Source organism: Corvus kubaryi, unplaced genomic scaffold (genome assembly GCF_017639235.1).
Source record: "Corvus kubaryi isolate FWS band 111438036 unplaced genomic scaffold, C.kubaryi_AGA036_p1.0 66, whole genome shotgun sequence".
NCBI lineage: Eukaryota > Metazoa > Chordata > Aves > Passeriformes > Corvidae > Corvus > Corvus kubaryi.
This window is the reverse complement of record NW_024582054.1, coordinates 8128700-8151087: the sequence shown is the minus strand read 5'-3', so window position 1 is coordinate 8151087 and position 22388 is coordinate 8128700. Positions and strand designations below refer to the sequence as shown.

Here is a 22388-nt window from a genome sequence, read left to right as displayed (position 1 = left end):
TTGCTTCTTTTAATTTATTTTGGTGGGCTTCGTTAAAACCTCTGATGAAAGCAAAGTATCTTTTTAAATAGTTGGGGTTTTTTTCCATTTGATAAATTGCAAGGATACAAAACTGGTGTGTTTGTAGACAGAGTAACTCTTGGTTTATATATGTTTATGTATATATGCACACACGTATTTACTTCCTGGATCAGTTTTAAATTATAATAGAATTACCCCTAAACCCACGCTTAAATAGCTGGAATTCAACCCAGGAATGGCAAACAGACTTCTTTATTGGAGAATTTTGAAAGGTGTTTGTGGACAGTAACATAGGGGCATTATTTAAATATAAAAGTATTTTAAATGAAAATTTACTGATGAAGAATGAAGTAAAATTAAATCTCTCTAAAACCATACTAAACACATCTAAGTAAGTTTAATTCATTTCATATTTTTTAATGCATAAATTGTCCTTTAGCAGCATGTTAATTATTCTCTTCTATTTTTATTTTAACTGGAAAAGTTAATGTCCAGTTGATTGTGTCCACAAATTATCATATTTTGTCTTCCCTATTAAAATTGTTAAAATTGCTACATACCATGCTTTTTAGAACTTATTCATGCTTAATAAATACCTATTTATTTTTAATGTACTGCTAATGTACTTTGTGTTCAAGTAATGTAAGTATTTAGTATATGCTAAGGGTTCACACAGTCTGTTTCAGTTAGCTGAATGTTGCTATCAGATCTTGCACAAATAACATCAAATACCAGAAAAGTTTCCTTCGCAAGCTAATTTCCCCTGGAAGTTAACATTGTTATTAATTACTGATTCGCTGACATTTTGTGAATTGCTTAGAACTTGCTGGTGTATGAAGAAACAATTTAACATGAACGGAAGCGTATTAAAGCATTATACCTTTGATCAACACATGACATCTGTTGAAAGGGATGTCAAATACAGAAAGTAATGGAATTGAGAAAGAAATTGTACAGATAGAGGGACTAATAAGAAAAATATAGATTGTGATATCCTTCACTTCAATTTGAAAGCCTTCTTCATCAGCCTGCTTCCATTCCAGCAACAGTTACTTGGCTTCATCATCATTAAATGACAAAGATAAAATCTTTGCCGACAGCTAGGGATATTTTATGAGCTCTGTTCAGTTTTTATTCTCTCTCTCTTAATTTTAGTATTTTGTTTATTTTAATTAGAAGGTTTTGAAAATAAGAGGAAAGATTGTTTTTTAAAGGGTTCTTACTATTTTACTTTTCTTTCACACTTTCTTTTTTTTTGATTATAAGTATACCCTGATGATCATTATTTAGTGAAAAAGGAAGAAGTGCTTTTATTTACAGGAAATACGATTTGAGCATGTTGTTAATTAGCATAAGAGAAGCACCTACTTTGCATCTGTTCTATGAATTTTATATTATCAGAATTATAGTGTAGTGTATAAACTTTAAATAATTTTTCAATAGCTAAAATTACTTATGCTTATAGAAAGTTGTTCTATGAGAATATTATCAAGTAATATAGCTAAATATACAGGCTAAGTGAAATGTATGCTTTGTGTCCTGTCTATATCCCGTATTACATATTTTAATGCATTTTATTCATATCCTGTGTTCAATTCAATTTTCATACAAGTAATCAAGACCTTTTTTGAACAGCATCAGAATTGTATAAATGAAGAAGAGTAATGAGTTCCTTAAGTGACTTTTGGAACCGCTTTTATTATTAACTATTGAAATTCATACAGGTTTATGACTATTTTATCCCTTCTAGTATTTTCTAGTGATTTCTAGCCATTCCAGCAGGAAGCACAAAGCACATGATAAGGCAATTAAGGCCTTTCTGTTCATTCTAGTGATAAGTGATGTCGCTGGCAATTGTTCCCAGACTGTAGTGGTGATTAGCATTCAACACCAGTGTATCGACAAGTATCTGCACTGCGGCTGTAACATGGAAATAAGTTCCAGCACAATAATCTCAAACCTGTCGGTCGTCATGTAAACACCCAATAGGAGAGTATTAGAGAACAGCAATAAATGTTTGGTTTGATATATGGCTGTGTAAGATGACTCTCAATAGAAAATAACCATTCAGGTATGGGTTTTCTCACAAGATATTATATTATGATAACATGACAGAGCTTAGTTAACTGGATGGATGTCAGGAAATTCAGTGTTAAGGTGGAAGATAAATTCACAGCACACTCTGTTGTGTGGATAAAGTAACATATTAGGCTTAAGATCATTCAGTTTTCTGTAATATTTTAATCCTGAGAAGATGATATTTTATATTAAAGATTAGAAAGGTGATTAAGCAAGCTTTAAGCTTAAATGCTGGGTTGCTGTTGGAGTGAGATTTTTAAGATGGGTTGGAGGACTCCCCCATAAGTCATTGGAAGTAGAGAATTGTCGGGTCTGTGCTTTGATGAGTACAGCTGATGAGAGCCTTGTGCTGTACAAGCATGTCAGCTGTGTTCCCCTGACAAAGCTTGAACAATTTCTAGACATACTTTTTACTACAAGAAGAAAATAGCTCTGCCAACAGAGGTCAGAGGAAGCTAGGCAGGAAATCTGGCTTGTATTAGATCTTCCTTTTAATGACTCACTTTGCCTCCATTCAAATGAGGTCATAACTCCTTTGTATGGCAGTTTCAGCTTTTGATGAATTGTTTTTGGAAAAATCTGGTGTTCATGAACTACTTGTTTTATGATTCTCAAGAAGAGGATAGTCTCTAAAAATGCCTTATCTAGTGGAAGAAAAGTTTATTCAGAACTGTCATGTGTTGCATTATACTGAGTTGCCTGGGGTGCAACAGAAACCTCTTCACTGTAAGTGTTTTTCTCTTTAGTTCTTTGTTCCAGGAAGTTATACAGCTGTCAATATTGTTCTTGTAAATGTCTTATTTTTTTAGTGGAACTTCCTTGGACGTTTATTCACATTAAAAATCCATACACTGCAAACTTCCCAAGGAAGAAAGAACCAAAGAGGCAATAGAATTAGAGACAATAGAACTTCCAATATTTTTTTCCCCTCCTGTCTGCCTATTGCTGAAACAAACTCAATCTTTCTATTCTTTTAAACTAAGAGCTTCTGTGTTACACCCTCACAAACTTTTTCAGCTTTGTTTATAGACAAACACTGGCAGACATATAGCTACAGTATTCTGCTGTTCTGCTGATGCCCCTGGAGCTGGCAGAATAGAGCTTTACTTTAGCAGGAGGAGGAAATCAATTTGACTTCTCCAAAGTACTCTTCAAGAGGTAATTTCATCTCTAAAGTGATAAATAACACACTAAACATCATATAAAGCATGCTTGTTTTTCCTCTGTAGTACCTTGTAAAGGTACAAGTTTTAATACTTACTTTAGTAAGTGACTTTAGCTAGACTAGTATTTCTATAATTAAACTGTTTACATACTTTTATTAATTCACAAGATTATTTTTTCTTTTTATCTGCCTGCTTTCCTGATGTTACTCTAATTTTAGAGGGATAAAAATACAAAGCTAAGTTTTTATTTCTCCTTTAGCTATTTGATGTGTACCTGTAAAGGAGACTTGTAGGTCTCCTTCTCCAGTCCTCCCTTTTTCCATGGAATTGATACCACTGCTGACCTTTGCTACTGGCTTAAGAGAATAAAATGCCAAAACACACATTCACACTTATTAGTGAGTCAGGAGAGTGAGGGGTAGGAGTCCTTTTCCCTTGCCTTACAATTTAGATAGGCTTAAGCTTAGCAATAAAATAGGATTTATCATAGCGAACTTTGAGTCAATAACTTACTATATAAAGCTTTTATTTTTACTTTTTTAAAAGCACTATTTTTTCCCCATGGCATTTTATTTTTTATAATTCTATAATTTTATAATTAATTTATAATATATCTTCTATTTTGTTGTTTTGTTATTGCACCTGAAAGTCTTATTTTATTATTTAGTACAATATAATATAAATTTTGTGCAGTGCAGATAGGTATAGATTTTGTTCATTCAGTGCTCAAGTTTGCTTTTTTTCCGAGCATATCTATCTCATCTGGTTGCTGCAATATCTGTAATAAATAATACTTTTCAACCTTTTCACATGATGGGACTGAGCCAGTGTTCTTGGTACTGCCTGTACTCAGCAGGTACAGCACAAGCATATGGCTATTAAAATCTTGGTATTTGGAATTTGTACTTTTGGCTTCTATGATCTCTTTATTTTATTCAAAGTCTATATCTTGCAATGTGATGTAATAGTACACCTATAGCTAGAGATTGGGAGATTAATTGATTACAATTTAATCTAAATTGTAATGATCAATGCACTTGATGTCCCTCTCTGACTTTAAAAACTGCCCTATTCCTGTTTGTAAAATTGCTTGCAGAAGTGTCATCTTCTCATTCATCACAGAAAGGTAGAATCTGAAAATAGAGGCTGTCTGTAAACATACTAACATCTCCTAAAGGGTTGATGAACTCATATTTGATATGTTATTTGTTGTGGGAGGTAGAGGAAGAAAAGGGAAAGAAAGTTTTGTTTCAGTCTTCTGTTATCATTAAGACATGGATTTTTAAAGTCTGTATAATATCCAGCATCAAATGATATTTTTTTTTATCAGTACTTTAATCTTAATGCACAAATACTAAGTTTTAATGATGAACCCAGGATAGTCAATAGCCAGCGTGGGTCAGTGAGATATTGTCTCAATTTGCCTTTGAAATTTGATGTGAGGCTTATTTAAGATACTGTGTTCTGGATATTTTAACTTTACTATTCATCTATTTTTTTTTCACTGATTTTAATGTCAGTCGTTACAGTACTGTTGAGAAAATCTATTTTCTTTTAAGGTCTTTCACATATTGACTAATGCTGGATGGATCACTTGATCTTTCCAAATTTAGTACTGTGTGTTAAAAATAAAAGTCAATATAAAACTATTTAGCAGTCTTTTAAAAGGTGCTACAGAATTAAAAATGTAGTATAACTTTAATTTGATTACTAGGAATATTTGCTATGGTAGTTCTCTGAGATAGCAATTTGACATATTGTCAACCTCTGATTCGTCACTGATAAATACAACCATTTTATTTACATCCACATGATGCTGTCAGAGGTCTACATACAAACCTAATATTCTGTTTGAAAGAGACTTTATCTAATAGACAGTGTTTTATTTGGACCATCACTAAAGTATTTAGTACACCATATTGTTTTAGTTTAATAAGACAGAGTTCCTTTTTTGATTACAAGTTGCCTGTGGCACACTATGGATAGCACATAATAAATAATGTTTGAGACAGTATATCTAGAAAGGACTAGGAAGAATTATTCTCCTCTTCACATGAGAGGATTCCAATAGAGGTTCCAGTGTTTTAGATGTAACCTTTCCTATTTCTTTTCAGCTGAAATCCTTCATTTCATGTCTGAATTCTAAGCAGAATTAACCTATACTCCATGGACTAACTGTAGACTTTTTCTTCTGGTTAATGTTAATACATTACTTGTAATATATTTCTCTTGTTCTTTAACCACTTTTTTCCAGTATTTTGCAGTATCTGAGCTCAGTGCTTGTTTGCATTGTTTCCTTAAAAATATATATATATTTTAGATTCTACCGAGATGTTTAAATAGCAATTTAAAAAATATTATATGCAAAACAGTTTGGGGATTTTACTCTTATTGAGTGTTTCAATTTTTCCCCTTGGAACAAGTTTGTAGGTAATAATTTGGGTTCATATTCCTTACTTGTTTCCTTTCTTCTCTCCCACTCCACAAAAATTTTAGGGGCCACTGTTTACTGTTCCTGTCTTAAATGTAGGAGAAGTGTCAGGAACATTCATGAGAAATGGGGAAAGATGTAGATTCTCACTGCTAAGTCTCTGAATACTACTGGCATGTCATTCATAGGATGTCATAAATGATCTGCCAGTTATAGTCCTGTAAGTAAAAATGTGATTCCATGTTCATGGATCTTGTTTGGATTTTATGCTTGATAATAATTAGAATCACTTCATTTCCTATTTCATCCCCCCTTCAAAAAGGTACATGTTCTCAATATAATGGACAGAATTACTATTCCCTTCTATTAAAATTGATAAATGTCTTAAATCAGTATCTCTTCATGTTTTGAACTCCACCTGGTTGTTAGATTTTTTGTTGTTTTTCCCCCCATAGACAAAAATCAGGAGGTAAAAAAAAAACCTAAAAAAACAACAAAACCCCCACATATAAAGTAAAACTTAAAAAAAAAAAAAAAGGGGGGAGAAAAAGTATGTGTTTTTGAAGATTTAGATGATTTAGAAAGCATAAAAATCTTAGTGTAGTATGACTTTATGAAGCCTGCTTTTGGTTCAATTAATTTATTTTTAAATCATTTTTACTTTGGTTAAGATGCTGAGATCATTACAGTTTAAAGTACATTTATGACTTTTGTGGGATTTATTAACTTTAAAATATTTTGTAGTGAATGTAAAAAGATAATGCTTTTTTTTGATTGATTCCATTTTGTTTAGACTTGTAGGGTTATCATCATCTCATTGTATTTGAATTAGGAGTTTAAAAAGTTCCTCACTGTAATTTAAGATGTTGTTCTTTCATTTAAGGATATTCCTAGATATGATATATAGGTTTTTGGCATTTTCCCATGTCCCCATACTAAGAAAAGGTCCTATCTGCTTAGGAAAAAGGATCATTAAACATATAAAAGTTGGAGAATACACATTTTTCTCTTTGCCAAAATATATGATGAAGGTTTTCAAATGTCCTTTGCAAAAGGGTATTTAATTACTTCATGTTCTTTGTTCCATTTTAAGTATAATTCCTTTATCAATAAAAATTAAAATAAATAGTACCTTATAAAATTCTAGATATATCTGTATTCAAATTCCATCCCAAATAAGCTTGAGTGAAAGTTGGTAACGTGTTACTCTGTGATCTAACCAAGGTTAGCTGTGACTTTGAGTTCTTAATACTCAGATTGGATGACATACAGTTTCACTCAAAACTTGTATTGGGTGAAAAATCCAACCAACCCTGTTCTCAGTTATACAGGCAAAGAGACACTTAGTGCCCTCTTTGCTGTTTGAACGACCCAGAGAAAACAGAAGATCAGACCAATTTCCAGAATGCAGCTCTGGATGATTTTATTGTTTCTCTGCTGTGTAATGAATCAGTCACATGAAGGTTTGACTCCAAGTTTTCAATTATTTGGAATTTAATTTAGTGGCTTTTAGGGAGTTCAGAATTTATATAATCAAGGGTTGTATGAGAATGTGGAAAGCAAGATTGAGCCTGTAGAGCTTACTGTCACACCAGGACAGATCCTGTACAGCAGACTGTAATGTAGAAAAGGCAATACCATGTTTTCCTGTCAGATATAAGTTGAGTCAGACGTGATTAGGACTGGCCCTAGAAGATCCTACCTGGGGCCTGCATTAGTTAATGGGGGTTTTTGTGCTACCTGAATTATTTTCACTTTCACAAGCTGTTTGGTATAGTGCAGCACTGCACTTTGCTGCAGGTGGAATGCTAGATGCATTGTCTGCCTTCTGCATGCTTTGAGAATTCAAAGATGAGATGGTGAGAAGTCATAGATGGATGTGAGACAAACCCACCATTAAAGTAGGTGTCTGCCTGATTTGAGTGAAAAAGGAGTGTTCTTTGTATGCAAATCATAGAAGCACCATAGGGAATAAGAGATAGGAGGTTTTTCCTCTTCCAGAGGTTAGCTGAATCTCATGAGACCTTGGCCTAAAGCATTGCACCCTAGATTTCAGATAGTCTATATCAAAACAATGTGTAACTGCACCTTATTCAGTAGTATTATCCCCTAATTTTTCTGCCTGTAGTTATTTTCACATTTGTTGAGTTTGGGTTTGGTTTTGGTTTTTTGGTTTGGTTTGGTTGGTTGGTTGTTGTTTCCCTGAAACAAAATTAGACCCAGTGTAACTAATAGCTGATACTAAGAGGCATAGTTTGCAAATAGTGCATCAATGGGAGTATTGTCACTGTAGACTCCAAGCCTAAGAGTTCACTGGTCTGTTACCTCCCAGTGATTTACATTTGAATTTTTGCAGCCTTGAAGAGTATTAGTCTGGGGGTACAGACGGTCTGCTGCCTGTTTCACCTTCTGTTTTCCCCTGCTTTTCAAATGGCACCTCAGTGAATGCAGCCTTAGAGATCAGAGTCTTGCTGGACTATTTTTTTCCCCCTTACATTATTAAACAATAATACACTTCTACATAAATTACTCATTCAAGTGAACTTACTACCTGTGACTTGGATGGGGTTAGAAAAATACAGTTTAGATTTTTATTTCTTTAAAGTTTCTGAAAGCCCACAGTTCCTCTGCAGTGTAAATTCTTCTTTCATGTTTCTAAGTAGCATAGTACATGAGCTCAATGCTTCTCAGCTTTTTATGGTTATCTTATTGTCCACTTAACAAACTTATAAATGCAGTGAGAATTGATTGACTTTATTCTCTTAATAGTAATTGTAATAACAAGTAATTGTGATAACAAATTAACAGCTGCCCCCTACCCATGAGATACTGAAATGCAGTCTCCATGTGGACTCTTTTAAAGTGTTACAGTTGTGGAATTAAACTAGTTTGTGAAATAGATTAGACTACGATTAATGTCATTCTATACTAAAAAGTACTGAACAAAATACAATACCTCCAGATCGTCAGACCTGTCCACACATATAATTAAGTGATTCAGAAAAAAAAGGAATCAAAAGATAATCACTTCCTTGCAAAAAATTTATTCATAAGAATAAATTTTAAATGTTTAATAAAACAACTGTAAATATTGTCTAGAACTAGTATTACCACAGTTTTAGGAACAGAAGGAAATAACAGATAGCTGTTTGTCAAAGACATTTTACAGCTTGCATTTCACTTGTATGTCAGCATTTAAGGGGTTGTTTTATAGAAACTCCTGATTTAATTATGTCAAAAGTAATTAGATAATTAATGATGCACATTACATTAGCACTCACAGAAAAGACTGATTGGCTGTACACAATGTATGTGTATACGCCGATGGTTGTCTTTACTGCATCCAATTTCAAAGTAAACTGTAAGTTATGCCTACCTTACATTAATAGGAACACAGGTGAATCAGGGTAAGAAAAGGAGAAGATTGCAGCTTTGATAGGATGAAAGTTACATTTTTAAATCCAAATCTATGATGTTTATTTAGATATTACCTATTCCAATAATTTGTGTATGTTTTATTATAAAAATATTTTTAATATAAGGATACCTTTCTTTTATGTTTATATTCACTAAAGAGTCTAGTTATAAAATGTGTTGAGGCTGTAAAATGCCTTAAGTTCAAATGTTGTTATTGCAGTAAATATTTCATAAATGTTTTTATATTGCATAGCCTATGTAATATTCAGTTCTTTTTATTCACAATGAAATTATTTATAAATAGTATGGAAATTGCATATGCCTAGTGCTTGTCTATAGACAGTTTGCCTTAATGAAATTTGTCTCCCATTGTATGAGAAATATCACCCAGAGCACTGATATATGGAAACAATATCGTTTGCAAATATGTGGTTTAACAATAAATATATATAGTTTTCCTACTGAGCTATGCATGTATGATCTAAATCCAGGATCTTCACATTTAACAAGGAGGATGCAATTTTACCTTCGATTGTCTCTTGTAATTATAGGGATTTTTTATAAGCTAAGTTGACTTTGATAACTGACCTAAGTTAGCACCAATCAAAACTGCTTCTGCTAACTCAAATAATTGGTAACTTGTCTTGTCTCCACTTATTCCAGTACTCCTTTTTTTTGTTGCAGCAGTAGTTACTTGTGGCTTCCTTGTGGCTATCTTGGTTAAACACATATAACTACAAGTTTACAAGAGTTAACCAAGAAGTAGATATACTTATAAACTAAAGATATAAATCAGCAGGGGTGCATGTTAAGTTCTAAGCCAGCCAACTGCAACTTAGTTGCAGTTAATGATATATTTCCTGAGACCTACAGCTTGATTTTACCTTATTCTGTTCTCTGATCCTTCTTAGAGACATAATGTCAGACTCTGAGAGGAAGGTTTTTAATGAATTATCAGAAGACTCTATTAGCATTAGAGAGCTATGGAGTCCTGTAGTGCTGCTTATTAAGTTTGGAGACATCACAGAATCCCAAAATCAATTAGGTTGGAAAAGACTTCTGACATTATCAAGTCCAACCAATGATGTAACACCACCTTGTCAACCAGACCATGACACTAAGTGCCACCTCCAGTCATTTCTTGAACACCTCCAGGAATGGTGACTCCACCACCTCCCTGGATAGTTCATTCCAATGTTTAATTACCCTTTCTGTGAAGAAATTCCTTCTCATGTCCAGCCTGAACTTCCCCTGGCATAACTTGAGGCCATTTCCTCTTGTTCTGTCACCAGCTGTCTGGGAGAAGAGGCTGACCTCCCACCTCACTATAACCCTCTTTCAGGTAGTTGTAGAGAGCAATAAGGTCTCCCCTGAGCCTCTTTTTCTCTGGGATCCCTCAGCTGCTCCACATAGGATGTGCTCTCCAGATGCTTCACCAGCTTCGTTGCCCTTCTCTGGATATGCTCTTGAAGTGAACGGCCCAGAACTGAGCACAATACTTGTGTGTGGCCATTCAGCCATACACCCATTAGTGAAACCACACTAAGGAAGCTATGTCCTTTTTTTAATGAAAATTTCTAATAATTACTATTTTCATAACCTAGAGAGACATGGTTATCTACGTGTTTTCTGTTTAACTGTCCTCCATTTCTCTTTTGAAGACAATTTTCAAATCACATCTATGAGATAGTCTTCCTAAGAATTTCATGGAATAGCTCTTGCTACACGACATTCTATTTTATTAGTTAAGGACTATTTAATACAGAAAGGATCAGGCTTCTGCTGCTGGTTGTCTTTTGCAAAGCCAGGGGTTCAAATTAACCATAACCCTTGGTGCTGTTAATCTTGCCGGTTCACCTAGGTAGACCAGGTGCATTTTGCAGAAGCCAGATTTCCTTTTCCATCACCTTTATTCCACCATATTTATTTTATGTGTATTGATTGATGATAGCATAAGTTGTATCTTTCATTTTACCCTAATTTTGTGATGTTTGAGTAAAAGTGCATGTGCAAAACTGGTGCCAGGTTACACCAAGATACACCATAAAAAATTTCCTGTTCAGTCTTTTCTTATCTTTATATGTGTAACTAAATATAGACTGGATATGAAAGGTACTTCTCAGACCAAAGTTATATTATTTAGATTACCTAATATTGTTAAGAGCAGAAATTTGGTTTCCAAGAAAGGTTGGAAAGTCCCTTGAAATAATTTTGTAACAGAGTGTGCATTTTATTCCTTGATTTTGAAATGAGGACAGCTTTCATTTGGTCTGTGTGTCAGACTTATTTTTGACCTGATTGCAGCTGGGAGACTCTAAGACATGATGGACCTGGGAGGAAGTGGGGGCTCCACTCATTGTGTCTGTAGAGAGTACAAATATGTGCATGTCTTTCATATGGACTCTTTTGGATTTGTTTTACCTTATTGTTTTTAAAACCAGCTGAACTGCAAGAATATGATTTAAAGAGGCACTGCTGAATAAGTAACTTTTATAGCATCTACCTAAGCTGAAGCTGTTCACTAGATACTCAGTGCAAGAGGACTTTTTCTACTTACAAGTAAATCAAGTATTATGCATTCTTCTGTAGCAGTATATATTTACAGCACAGTAGTGTGTGTGCATATAGAAGTATCTATAGTAGTGATATATATTCAGATGGGTTTGGATTTGCTTCATTTATTTATTTTTATATAAGTTTTTCTATTAAATCATATGTTTGTGGGAATGGTGAGAAGGACTTTTACTGTTTTGTGGTGTTTTGGGGTTTTTTTTTTTTGATTGTGCTTAGCTAGATAATGTTTAAAATATTCCTCCTTTTAAAAGCTATTTGGCTCTGCCATCTTATCATGTATTTATATCTAAAGAAAAATTGCTGTTTTCAGTAAAGAACTCAAAAGAAAAACTGTATTTATATAGCTCTTAGGGAAACATTTTGTCATTAGCTTTGTGCCATTTTTCCTTTTTAATTTTCTTTTATAGCGAGAAACACCATGAAGCTATACAGAAATGTCTGTAGGGGAAAACAAGAATAAATATGCTCTTATTTTCATGGGCCTGAGAAATTAATGGGGTTACCACAAGGATTTTAATTTGTGTGTGTCTCCCCTTCCTTTTTATGGAGAACAGAATAATTACCCCAGAATTTTAATTACAAATAGTGTAGGAGGGGATATTAAGGTTTAGTATTATTTTATTTTATGGCCATGAAAACTCAAAGGTGTTAATTTAGACAAAACACATTCATCTAGTTACACTTTCTTATACCTCCTTCTTTCAATATCTACCATTTTTTCAGTCCCACAGATTCTCACTTAAAACTTCAATTTTCAAAAGATCAGAATATGGTAGCTGTAATAGCAAAATTGGGGACTATTTGTGAGCATGAAAATATTAAATATGGAAATAGTGTATTTTAAGGAAGGGACTAACAACTGTCATATTTTCTGAGCATTTTACCCACTTCCTTTGAGAATCAAAAACCTGTTGATATGCGTAACGATATAGGTCCTCCTAAAGTTGGTGATCCAACTCTCTCTTTTGACCTCCCACAAAAAGATCTCAAAGAGCTTTGAGCAAGAAAGAAATGTCCCTTTTTTAATGGTCATTATGAATCCTTATTTTCCATGCCATAGAATTTAAATGGTTCTGCTGATTCACCTTAATTCCATGTTTTTTAAAAGAGAGGTCTCCTGCAGTTGACATATAGTTGATAACTTAAAATTTGTTCTGAATTGCCAAATGAATGCTGAATTATTGTGCTACACATCTTGTAGAAATCAACTGTGGCAAAGATCCTCTGAAAACAAAATAAAACTCTTAGCCTTATTTTGTCCTGTCAGTCCCATAAATAGGTAGATTAATTTTAAAATGTGGTTTCCAGAGACTGATTTTCAGTATTCTTACCAGTAATGCTGAAACATGATTTCATATTTGGATGGAAATCCTAAATTAATTTAGGAAAAATTTAGTATGCTGTTAAAATAATGTGATCTGGCCATCAATGTCAAAACATAAAAATCTCAATGTATTTCTAATATCCAGGGTTTAGTTTTTCCAAGCTTTCAAATTTTAGTCAGTTTCAATGAAAAGTGTCATTAACAGAGAAATGGCAAGTCCCTTAGCACATTTCTATTGGCTATCCTTTCCTCTGAATTTAATTAAGTGACATAATTACAGCATACAATTTTCTGTATTGATTCTTTTAGAAGAACATAATTGTGTATTCTAGACGTATTTATCAAAGTTTATACTGAAAACTGGACACTGTTGATAGCTGTGATGCTTTGTAATTTTAACAGTGTATCTTCATCTTGAAAACTTCTACTCCAGTCAAAGGGATATTTAAAGATACTGTTAGTTTTCTCTCAGACTTGCAGGTCCATGGCCATTAAAAAAAAAGGAAGCATCAGTCTCCTTGAAGTCGACAGAAAATTGGTTCCTAAGTGCCTGCTCATAGGCCACCCAAAATTTGTTATTAACCTCTTAGTTTCAGCCATAGGATTTCTTCCAATAATCGCTTCTCATCAAGTGTAAGTTTTCTAGTTAAAATACAGCCTGTCATTCAGAGCAAGTTTATGACTGATCTGCTGCTGGGGAGTGCATGTAGAGCTCATGCATGCAGCCTTTTAAGGACTCTCTTGAGGAGCGCAGAAATGTCCTAGTCGTCTATGTGTTTACCTTCTGAAGATGTGTCAGGAAAGTAACCAGTGTGATGCTTCTTTGGACAATGAGTTAATAGCTAGGAGGAGCCAAAGTAACATCTACAGATCCGTGACTGGGAAAGCAATAAAAGAAGGGAGGCATGCACTTTGGCCCTCTTTCTGTCAGGAAGATCAATTAACTTTAGAAACTGGAGTGGGGTTTATGAGTTCATAAGTTAGATCCTGTCTAATGTAAAACAGCAGGAGTTTTAGTGATACCATAAGTGAGGCATATTTGGTTTTAAAATAATGTACATTATCTACATTTTTTGTCAAATATTTTGTGTTTAGAAGTGGTTTTTTTAGCAATTCCAGTAATGAAATTACATTATATGGTTTCTTTCAGTTAGAAGTATCCCAAATTGCTGTACTCAATAGTTCTGTAAATATTCCTGCATTTGTGAAACCCATCCTTGACTCTGTGGAGTGTTGGCAGGTGTTCATAGAACACCATGCAACAAATTACATAAGGAAGAGAAAAAAAGGGAAATTTTAGACAGGTAGAGGGGAAACTATGGTGCTTTTAGATAGAGAATAGGGTTAACATTCTACCGTCACTGAAGGTTTTAGACAATACTGGACAGAGCTGTTAGTATTCCTGCTTTCTGTTTTTTTAAAAGATGCGTCATCTGAACAACAGCACAGCCAATATGGATGTCTAATTTTCTATGTATACTGCATTCTCTGCAACTGAGTGAAAATCTATTAATTTTTTCTCTTGTGTAATTTAGTATGTAACCAGCTCATTTTTTTTTAATTATAAAAAAGTGAAAAGTATAAATGAAGCTTTTCAAAATACATTACACTTCTTTGCAAATGTAATTTGAAACTCATGAAACATTAATGCATTAAATATGGAATGTTGTTTTTATGCTACTGAGAAAAAAAATTAGAAAAGTTAACTTTCTTCTCTGTGTTATTAAAACTATGTATCATAGAGAATTCATGGAGGAGTTGGTTTACTCCATTCCCACAGTTTTGAATCATGTTTTCTTTAGGGATACTTGTGAAACTACTCAGATTTTTATGTGTGCATATGTGAGTGTAAAATTTTAATAATACTTTCTTCAGGACTAGATAATTTTATAAAATCAGCCACCTGTATAACCAACATTGTTTTAGCAATTATTCTTTCTGTGTACACAACTTGTCTGTGCACACATTCTTCTTTTGAGAGAAGAAGCCTTTTTTCTATTTATGAGTTAGAGCCTGCACACATTGGTGACAGAAGGATAACTAAGGCACCAGAGAATATTTTTCTTGTTTCTTTAAACATGATTTGCTAGTTCCTTGCTGTGAGAAATTTGCATTCCAAATTACATCTTCAGTTAAAAGCATGAAAGAAAAATCTTAATGTTCCTACTTAAAAGTGGGCAGATTTGTAATTAGGTAGTTACTAAAAGAAGTGGGAGTGACTTTTTTAAGTACCTCAAAGAGTCAAGGTTTAATATCAAATGCTAATTGAAAAATAGTATTGATTTAAGCCAAAGGAGCAATTTGTGCAAAACATCCTTACACAGTCTTATCTCTAGTAAATATTTCTCCTGCTTAGTTCTGACTTTCTAAGCCTTGTGATTTCAGATGTAAATTGTTCCCGAGTATTTAAGTAGAAGTTAGGTTTCTACTGAGTTTTTGAGACTAAGTTGAAATGATAAATGCAGCCTCAGCTGAGAGAGGAGGTCTAAGAACTGGAGCAAAATAAACACTTGCGATAAACAGTAGTGTCAGTATCAGACCGAAATCCTCCTGCAGTGTACGGGCAGATAAAAACAAACATTTTAGAATATCTATTTGCTCTGTCAATTTATTATATTTGTAATAATCTAGTGTGATTTGACACAAAACTCATAGTTGCGATATTTTTTCAATGGATTAAGTTAACCTTGAATTGTCTTGAAAGAAACTGCAATTATGAGGTCAGAAATACCACAAAGAAGCAACATAGGGAAATAGAAAAATTATATTCGTCTTGGAATAATTACAGGCAAAGTATGTGAAGGGAATACTACAGGTATATATACTGCCTGTGATGAGAAGAAAATCTTATGAACACAAACATGAAAAGAAAAAGAAAAAGTGCATTATGCTGAAGAACAAAGTAGCAGCTAATCTCTTCCTATAATCCATTGCACTTGTTCACACAGTATTTCAGTTCTAGACATTCTTTTGTAGGAAGAGAGAAACTGAATTGGAATGACAGTTACAGAATTTAAACATAGGGAAGATGACAATTTATGGGCTAGTTTTATTTACATTATGATCTAGCTAAATTTACAAAGAACTGCTTCTCTTTTAATGGATGTGTACCTATTTTTGTAAATAAGTATCAAGCAAACTATTAAAAAAAAGTCTCTAAAGATGTCTCTATTCCTTCTAAGCATTTTCTCTAAAGCCAAAATGTATAATCTTTAACTGAGCAACCAGGAATTTGTTCAGTAACAACAACTCCTCTGAAAAAATAAATTCGTATTTCAGCATATGTATGAATCCAATATGGAATCCAATCCAGAGATATTGAAAATACTGAGAGAAATTCCAATAACTTCCCTGAGGTTATGTATGTGCAATAAGTAGAGATTTGCTGTGTAAGGCTGCTGTTGGAAGCTGAGCCTGACTTGAACAACATCTGTCCACAGCCGCCTGGCATGGCTGCCTGCTGTATACATGAGATGACTCATGACTTTTCAGCAGCTTGTGCTGCCTTGAACTTGTGGTTCTCAGTGGCTCTGTAGCCAGGGGCTTTCCAGGAGTTGCCTGATACAACAGAGCATGGCTGTGAATTCTAAGTGCATGCAGGCATCATCTTGCCTGTAATGTACTTAGTTGTCTTTCTGCTTGATTTCAGTGGAACTTCTATCACACCTTTAGTTGATTTTTCTCCCAGATTTTTGTTATACTGCCACTTCAGTTTAGGATGGATGGTATGGGACTACTCACAAGCCTGGTGTAGCAGTGTGTTTAGCCTTCCACACAAAAAAATCCTAGGTGATCTTACTCCTCACTGACTGTTCTCTACAGTAATTGGAGTGTTCAGAACACCTTCTCACCAACTCCAAGCCTGTAGTCACATGAGCAGCTAAAATAGCATGAAATTTTGAAACATAGAATCCAGAAGCCAGAGGGAGTTTTAAAGAGTTTAAAATAATTGATGAGCAAGAAGACAGAAACAAAATGAAATAGAATGCAGCAATTTAGAGTTTTAAGGGAATTCACTTATTTGCTTTAGAGAGACTAAAATGTAGAATTGTGACAAATTAAGATGAATTTGTTAGATTAGATGGGACCTTTTCTGTAAAGTGTTTTTTTTGTCAAGAAACAATAAACCGACATTAGACAAGTAGTTGAAAGATTTAATAGAAGGAAAAAGAACAACTGTTGCAGAAAATTCATGGAATGAGTTATAATTACACTGCTGAAAATAAAATAGGAAAAAGGAAACCTGAATAATAGATAAAAAGGATCCTTGGTTCATTAATCTCTGTGCAATCTCTTGGAAACACTTCTGTGAGGTGGAATAAACAGAGGCTGATGCATTTAAATATTTTCACTGTTGAATTGTTGGGGGGATTTTTTGCAAGTTTTGATGCTATTTTGTATAATCAATAATATTTCTCTTCTGATGTAATTTAATGCAAGCATGTGTCACGCCAGCGTAGACTTTGTATTAGCGGGGTGTCATGCAAGGTGCTAGTTTGTGATTGCCATTCCCCCAATTCTAGAGACTGTGAGGAGGGATAATATAACCAGACCAAATGTTGTCAGAGAGAAGGAGGGCAAAGAAATAAGGCAGTAGGAAAGTGAAAGGGTGGGAACCTTGCTATGGGTAGTTGGAGGTGTTTGCATGAGAGGAGTGGGAATGAGAATTGGGGTGATAGGACATGGGTAGTAGTGCGGATTTGGTCATGTTTCTGCTTCCCATGAAAATATTTAGCATGTGTTCATATGCATTCATAGCTGCTCAGTGCAGATTATCTCTGTGCAGCACTGGGGAGGATGAGAAGTGGCAGAGCATAATCACCGAACATCTGGCATTCCACAGTAGATGCTATTCTGCTCACTTAACTGAGCTGGGACTTTCAGTTTGGTAAATCAGGACTTTTAGGCAATTCTGACATGATATATGAATGCAGCATAGGGTTATGCAAGTGGGTTGCCAATAAATGGAAAAGGATTAGGGAATTAGCTGATACCGAGTTTAGGGGTCTAGGATTTTTCAGCATGCAAGGGTGAATATGAGCTACTCGTGGCAAAATTTAAAAGCAGTTTGAATTGTGTCTCTGGACACAGTGGCTGGGATCCCTTAAGTACCAGTCCCCTTCCTCTGAAGGGCAGAGTTGCATCAGACTATGGATTTCATCGGGAACTGAGGGCAACAAACTGCTCTCTGGTTTGAGCCCTTCTTATGCCCCAGATTTCTTTGACCTTTGTCAAGGCTTTTAAAGGCACAATCATGTTTCACTGAAAGTGTACACGGAGGAATTGCTTTGTTTCTATTATATTTGTCATAGCTGGATTACTTTTGGGGTAAGAAGTATTATACTTTTTGAGCCTGATTTTGAACTTACGGTAATGCAAATAGGATGAGAGTGATGCCTGTGGAAGTAATGAATTTGCTTTGTGAGTAAGCAAATGTCATAATTGCAGTCCTTAATTTTTATAAAATCTATTTGACATGAAATAATGGTTGAGGTACTTCCATTTTGTTTCTTCCTATAGCATTTGAATAAAATAAATTACACATGTACGCTTATTCTTATGCATATGTAAGCTTATGTTCATAATTGGTTTGGATACTCTCCTTTTTGCAGCACAAATTTGAATATAGCCAGGAGCATACACATAAACCTGGAAACCTAATCTTCCTGCGTGGTGAAAGATACCATTATTGGATAGCTCAGAGCACTTATTTTGGATAGGAGTTAGATTTCTCACTCCTGCATCCAAATCAGTTTCTGAACCTGTTATCTGTAAAAGGAAAATAAGTGCACTTTCCAGTTTCCCTGACAGACAAGGAGTTAGGTACTTTTTAAAAAATGGTGGTCATACAGGTAACAAAACCAAATAGATAATATTTGATTTTTCAATTTCTTAATTTTTTTGTAGCATTTTATACCTTTTAACTTAGTGCCCATATGGATTTTAGGCTTCAACAGAAGAAAAAAAAAAATATTTGCCGTATCTTTGTTCTACTGGCACCTAGACTGCTCTGGTCTAATATGTTAGATACTGTATTATTATACAACACAACCAATGTTTGCCATAAAGAGTTGATATTCCAATATATAAACAAGAGAAAGATCTAGTGAATACAATAAATAGATGGAGAATTACAAACTGGTAGCAAGATTAGTATTACCTACATTTAAAAGAAGTTCCTAAATATGTTTTCTTTTAAAAATAATTATCTAAATTTTTAAATAAAATTTTAAATCAGCTGTTGCAAATACAATAATGTTACAACTGAATATCTCAAAATAATACAAATGTTGCTCTTCATTTCAAGAAGAGAAAAATTGCTTGCCTTTTAAGTAAAATGTGTACAGATGCATTTACGTTTTGTTCAAACTGAATTTTCACTGGAATTTAATGTTTTTATCCTAATATAAAACAGATGCATACTGCCTAATTTTTTTAATACATATATATTTTAAAACTATGTCCTCTATATTAATATGTAAAGTATTCACCCTGGCAGGCGTTGTATTTGAAAGGACATTATTGGTATATTCCTAAAATAATACCATTTAAGAGAGTTGCCAATGAAAGAAACAATAGTCCCTCTCTAAATCAGATATTTAGAAAAGGGTGTTTTTATTTACTTCAGAAGCAGACAAACATATATTAAGCCAGAAAATTAAAGTTTTCATTTTTTTTTTTTATGATACAAATGCATCATAATTTGTATGTGGTTTGTAATGCTAAATACAAAAGCATATCTGGACAAGGAGGGAGTGGATGATTAAGGAGAAGGAGATCATTCTTTCTCTTTCCTCTGATTAGACAGATAATTTTGCCAAATAACTAGAGCTGTTAGTGTTGAACCTAATGAACTTCTGTGTGTCAAGCGAGAAAAGTACCAGGTTCTTGTTGAGAAAATCTTTCTTGTTGCATAAAGAAGAGTTCCTTTTTAACTTTTTGGCTGAACTGTTGGATTATTTTACTATACCCATTCTTTAAAATAATCCCAGCTACATAACAGTAAGCTGGATTTTCATATGTTGCATGTGTAGCTATGATATTACAGGTGCAACAATACATCCCTGACATTAAATATTCTATTTACTTCTGAAATCACGTGTGGTTATGAGAGTGTATTTTTGTACCTTTTTATGTTTTTAGGTTTTCCACTTAAATTTACATAAGCGCCTATGCCTGACTTGATCAGAACAATGCACATTGGTTGTCTAAATCTCCCACAGAAACTGTTAGTATGTCTAAAACCAGTGGAGGCAAGTAAATGTTTTCTATAGTATTCAGCACAAAACTATGATGATGAAAGCTGTGCAGTGCTGCATTTTTTGAGTGTCAACAACAACAATGAAACAAAACAAAACAAATCAAACGCACCTAAACAAATAAAATCCCCTAAATCGATAGATTTAGCAAAAATCTGGACAATTCTTCTATTTAGCAATTAGTTAATGTATTTTGTATCTAGAACTGAAATGCCAAATCAAAACTAGGAATTGTTTTTCTTGTTTTCTTTTTATGATAAGAAAACTAAAAAAAGGTTACCTTAAAATTACTAACTACCTTGAACTACTTTTAAAATTACTAGGAGGTGTCCTGACTTAAAACTTAGTCTGCCTACGAATACATATATGTAAAACATTTCGTTATGGATTTAAGTATATACACAGTGATGTTTGTTTTTATAGGATTATTTAATATATGGGTGGACTAAATTTCTTTTCAATACTGTACCTTTACAGTTACCTTTAGAATGTCAGCACCTGATAATTTTTTTTATTTATTCTATAGAACATGTTCTGTTTTGATGTCAATGAAATTCTGAAGAAATTAAAAACTATGTATATAATTTAAAACAATTCAGTGCAAAATACAGTATGGTATGTTATTCTTTTTCATGTACATATTGTGTAAGTGGAAAATATCAATGTTTCTCAACTTTCTAGTTGAGAAACATTTATATTTTTCTGGATTCTTAACAATATGATTTTTATGCTAACATAACCATTGGAAATATCTAAGCTTTTTCTAGTCTTAAAAAAACTTATTTGTAGGGCATACATTTTTGTTTGCAATTAGTTTGACTTTATAATGAGGCAGTAAAATGAGAATTTTGCTAATAATATTTAATTGTATTTTATATTGATTTGTTGCTGAGACTTTATATAGAATTTTGGTGAAAGGATTGAAAAGTGTTACCCCTAGACATATTCCACAAAAGTGGGATGAATAAATATCTGAAGGCAAAGATACTAAAAACAAAAGTTTTGTAAGATAAAACATCATATTAATTCAATGTCCTAAAATAGACAGTGTGTTAAAACTTTGGGACGCATTTGTAAAATGTATATCAAAACCAAGAGCTATGAAAAATATGTATAAATATTGAGTTTTTATCCTGGGCATCATTCTTCACTCATAGCAGTAAGTCAATAGGTAATGCATTTATTGACATTAGTTATGTTGTGTCAGTTTGAAACTTGTTTGAACAAAAGGAGAGGTAGGATTTATAGGTAAATAACCTTTGTTTGACACCATTTGGTAAACTTTTTAGATCTACAAATGCCATGTTTTATTCTTTCAAAATCTCAGCACTTAGATACTCTCCTGCTGAATTTAATTTCCATAGGCTGAATAATAATAATACACGGTATCAGATAATGAATTTCCATACAGTGGTGTGGGTCACAGGTTAAAGAATCAAGATCATGTCCTGTTCAAGACTATTTCATCTGTCCATGGTTTAGCCAAATGTTTTTTGGTTGTGGTTTTTTGTTTGTTTTGGTTTTGCTTTAGTTTGGGGTTTTTTGTTGGTTTTTTTTAATTATTTCTACTATAGATGTTTTAAAGGAAGGTAAAGAATTTCAGACAAATTTTACCAAAGAAGTTGTTTTGCTACATTAACCTGGAAAGAGAGGAATCATATGAAAATACTCAGATTGATGCAATCTAAGATAATCTTTCCATATGAATATAATAGCTACATTTGCTTAATCTTTTGGTCTGAAATGTACTATGCTGAAAGCAGTATTTTCTGTGGGAGAATGATAAAAATTATTTTCCTGTTATTTTACCTTTAATTCTTCATATTTTACATTTGAAACATGCAGGGCATTAAAAAGCACGATGAGCTGTATTTCTGTTTAATTTTTAACCCTTTCTTTTAAAAACATGGTAACTAACTTGCTTCATTCTTTTCCTTCCTTTTGTAGGGTAGCAAAAATATTATAGTGTTTATGCACAAAGCAGAAGTATTATTTATATATATTTTTTTCAATTACAGGTAAAGATTATAGTTCCCAACAGCACAGCAGGTCTGATAATAGGGAAGGGAGGTGCTACAGTGAAGGCTATAATGGAGCAGTCAGGGGCTTGGGTACAG

At 33.5% G+C, this 22388-nt stretch overlaps 1 protein-coding gene across 5 annotated transcripts in view; it reads left to right on the top strand.

Annotated features, from left to right (window-relative positions):
* Positions 1-22388, top strand: part of NOVA1 (NOVA alternative splicing regulator 1) — a 144028-nt gene that overhangs the window by 118669 nt on the left and 2971 nt on the right. For all 5 annotated transcript variants that reach the window (XM_042047544.1, XM_042047542.1, XM_042047540.1 and 2 more), the window contains one exon: positions 22290-22388. This exon is cut by the window's right edge and continues 2971 nt beyond it. In XM_042047544.1, coding sequence (XP_041903478.1) covers positions 22290-22388 — 99 coding nt within the window. The remainder of the gene's footprint in view (positions 1-22289) is intronic.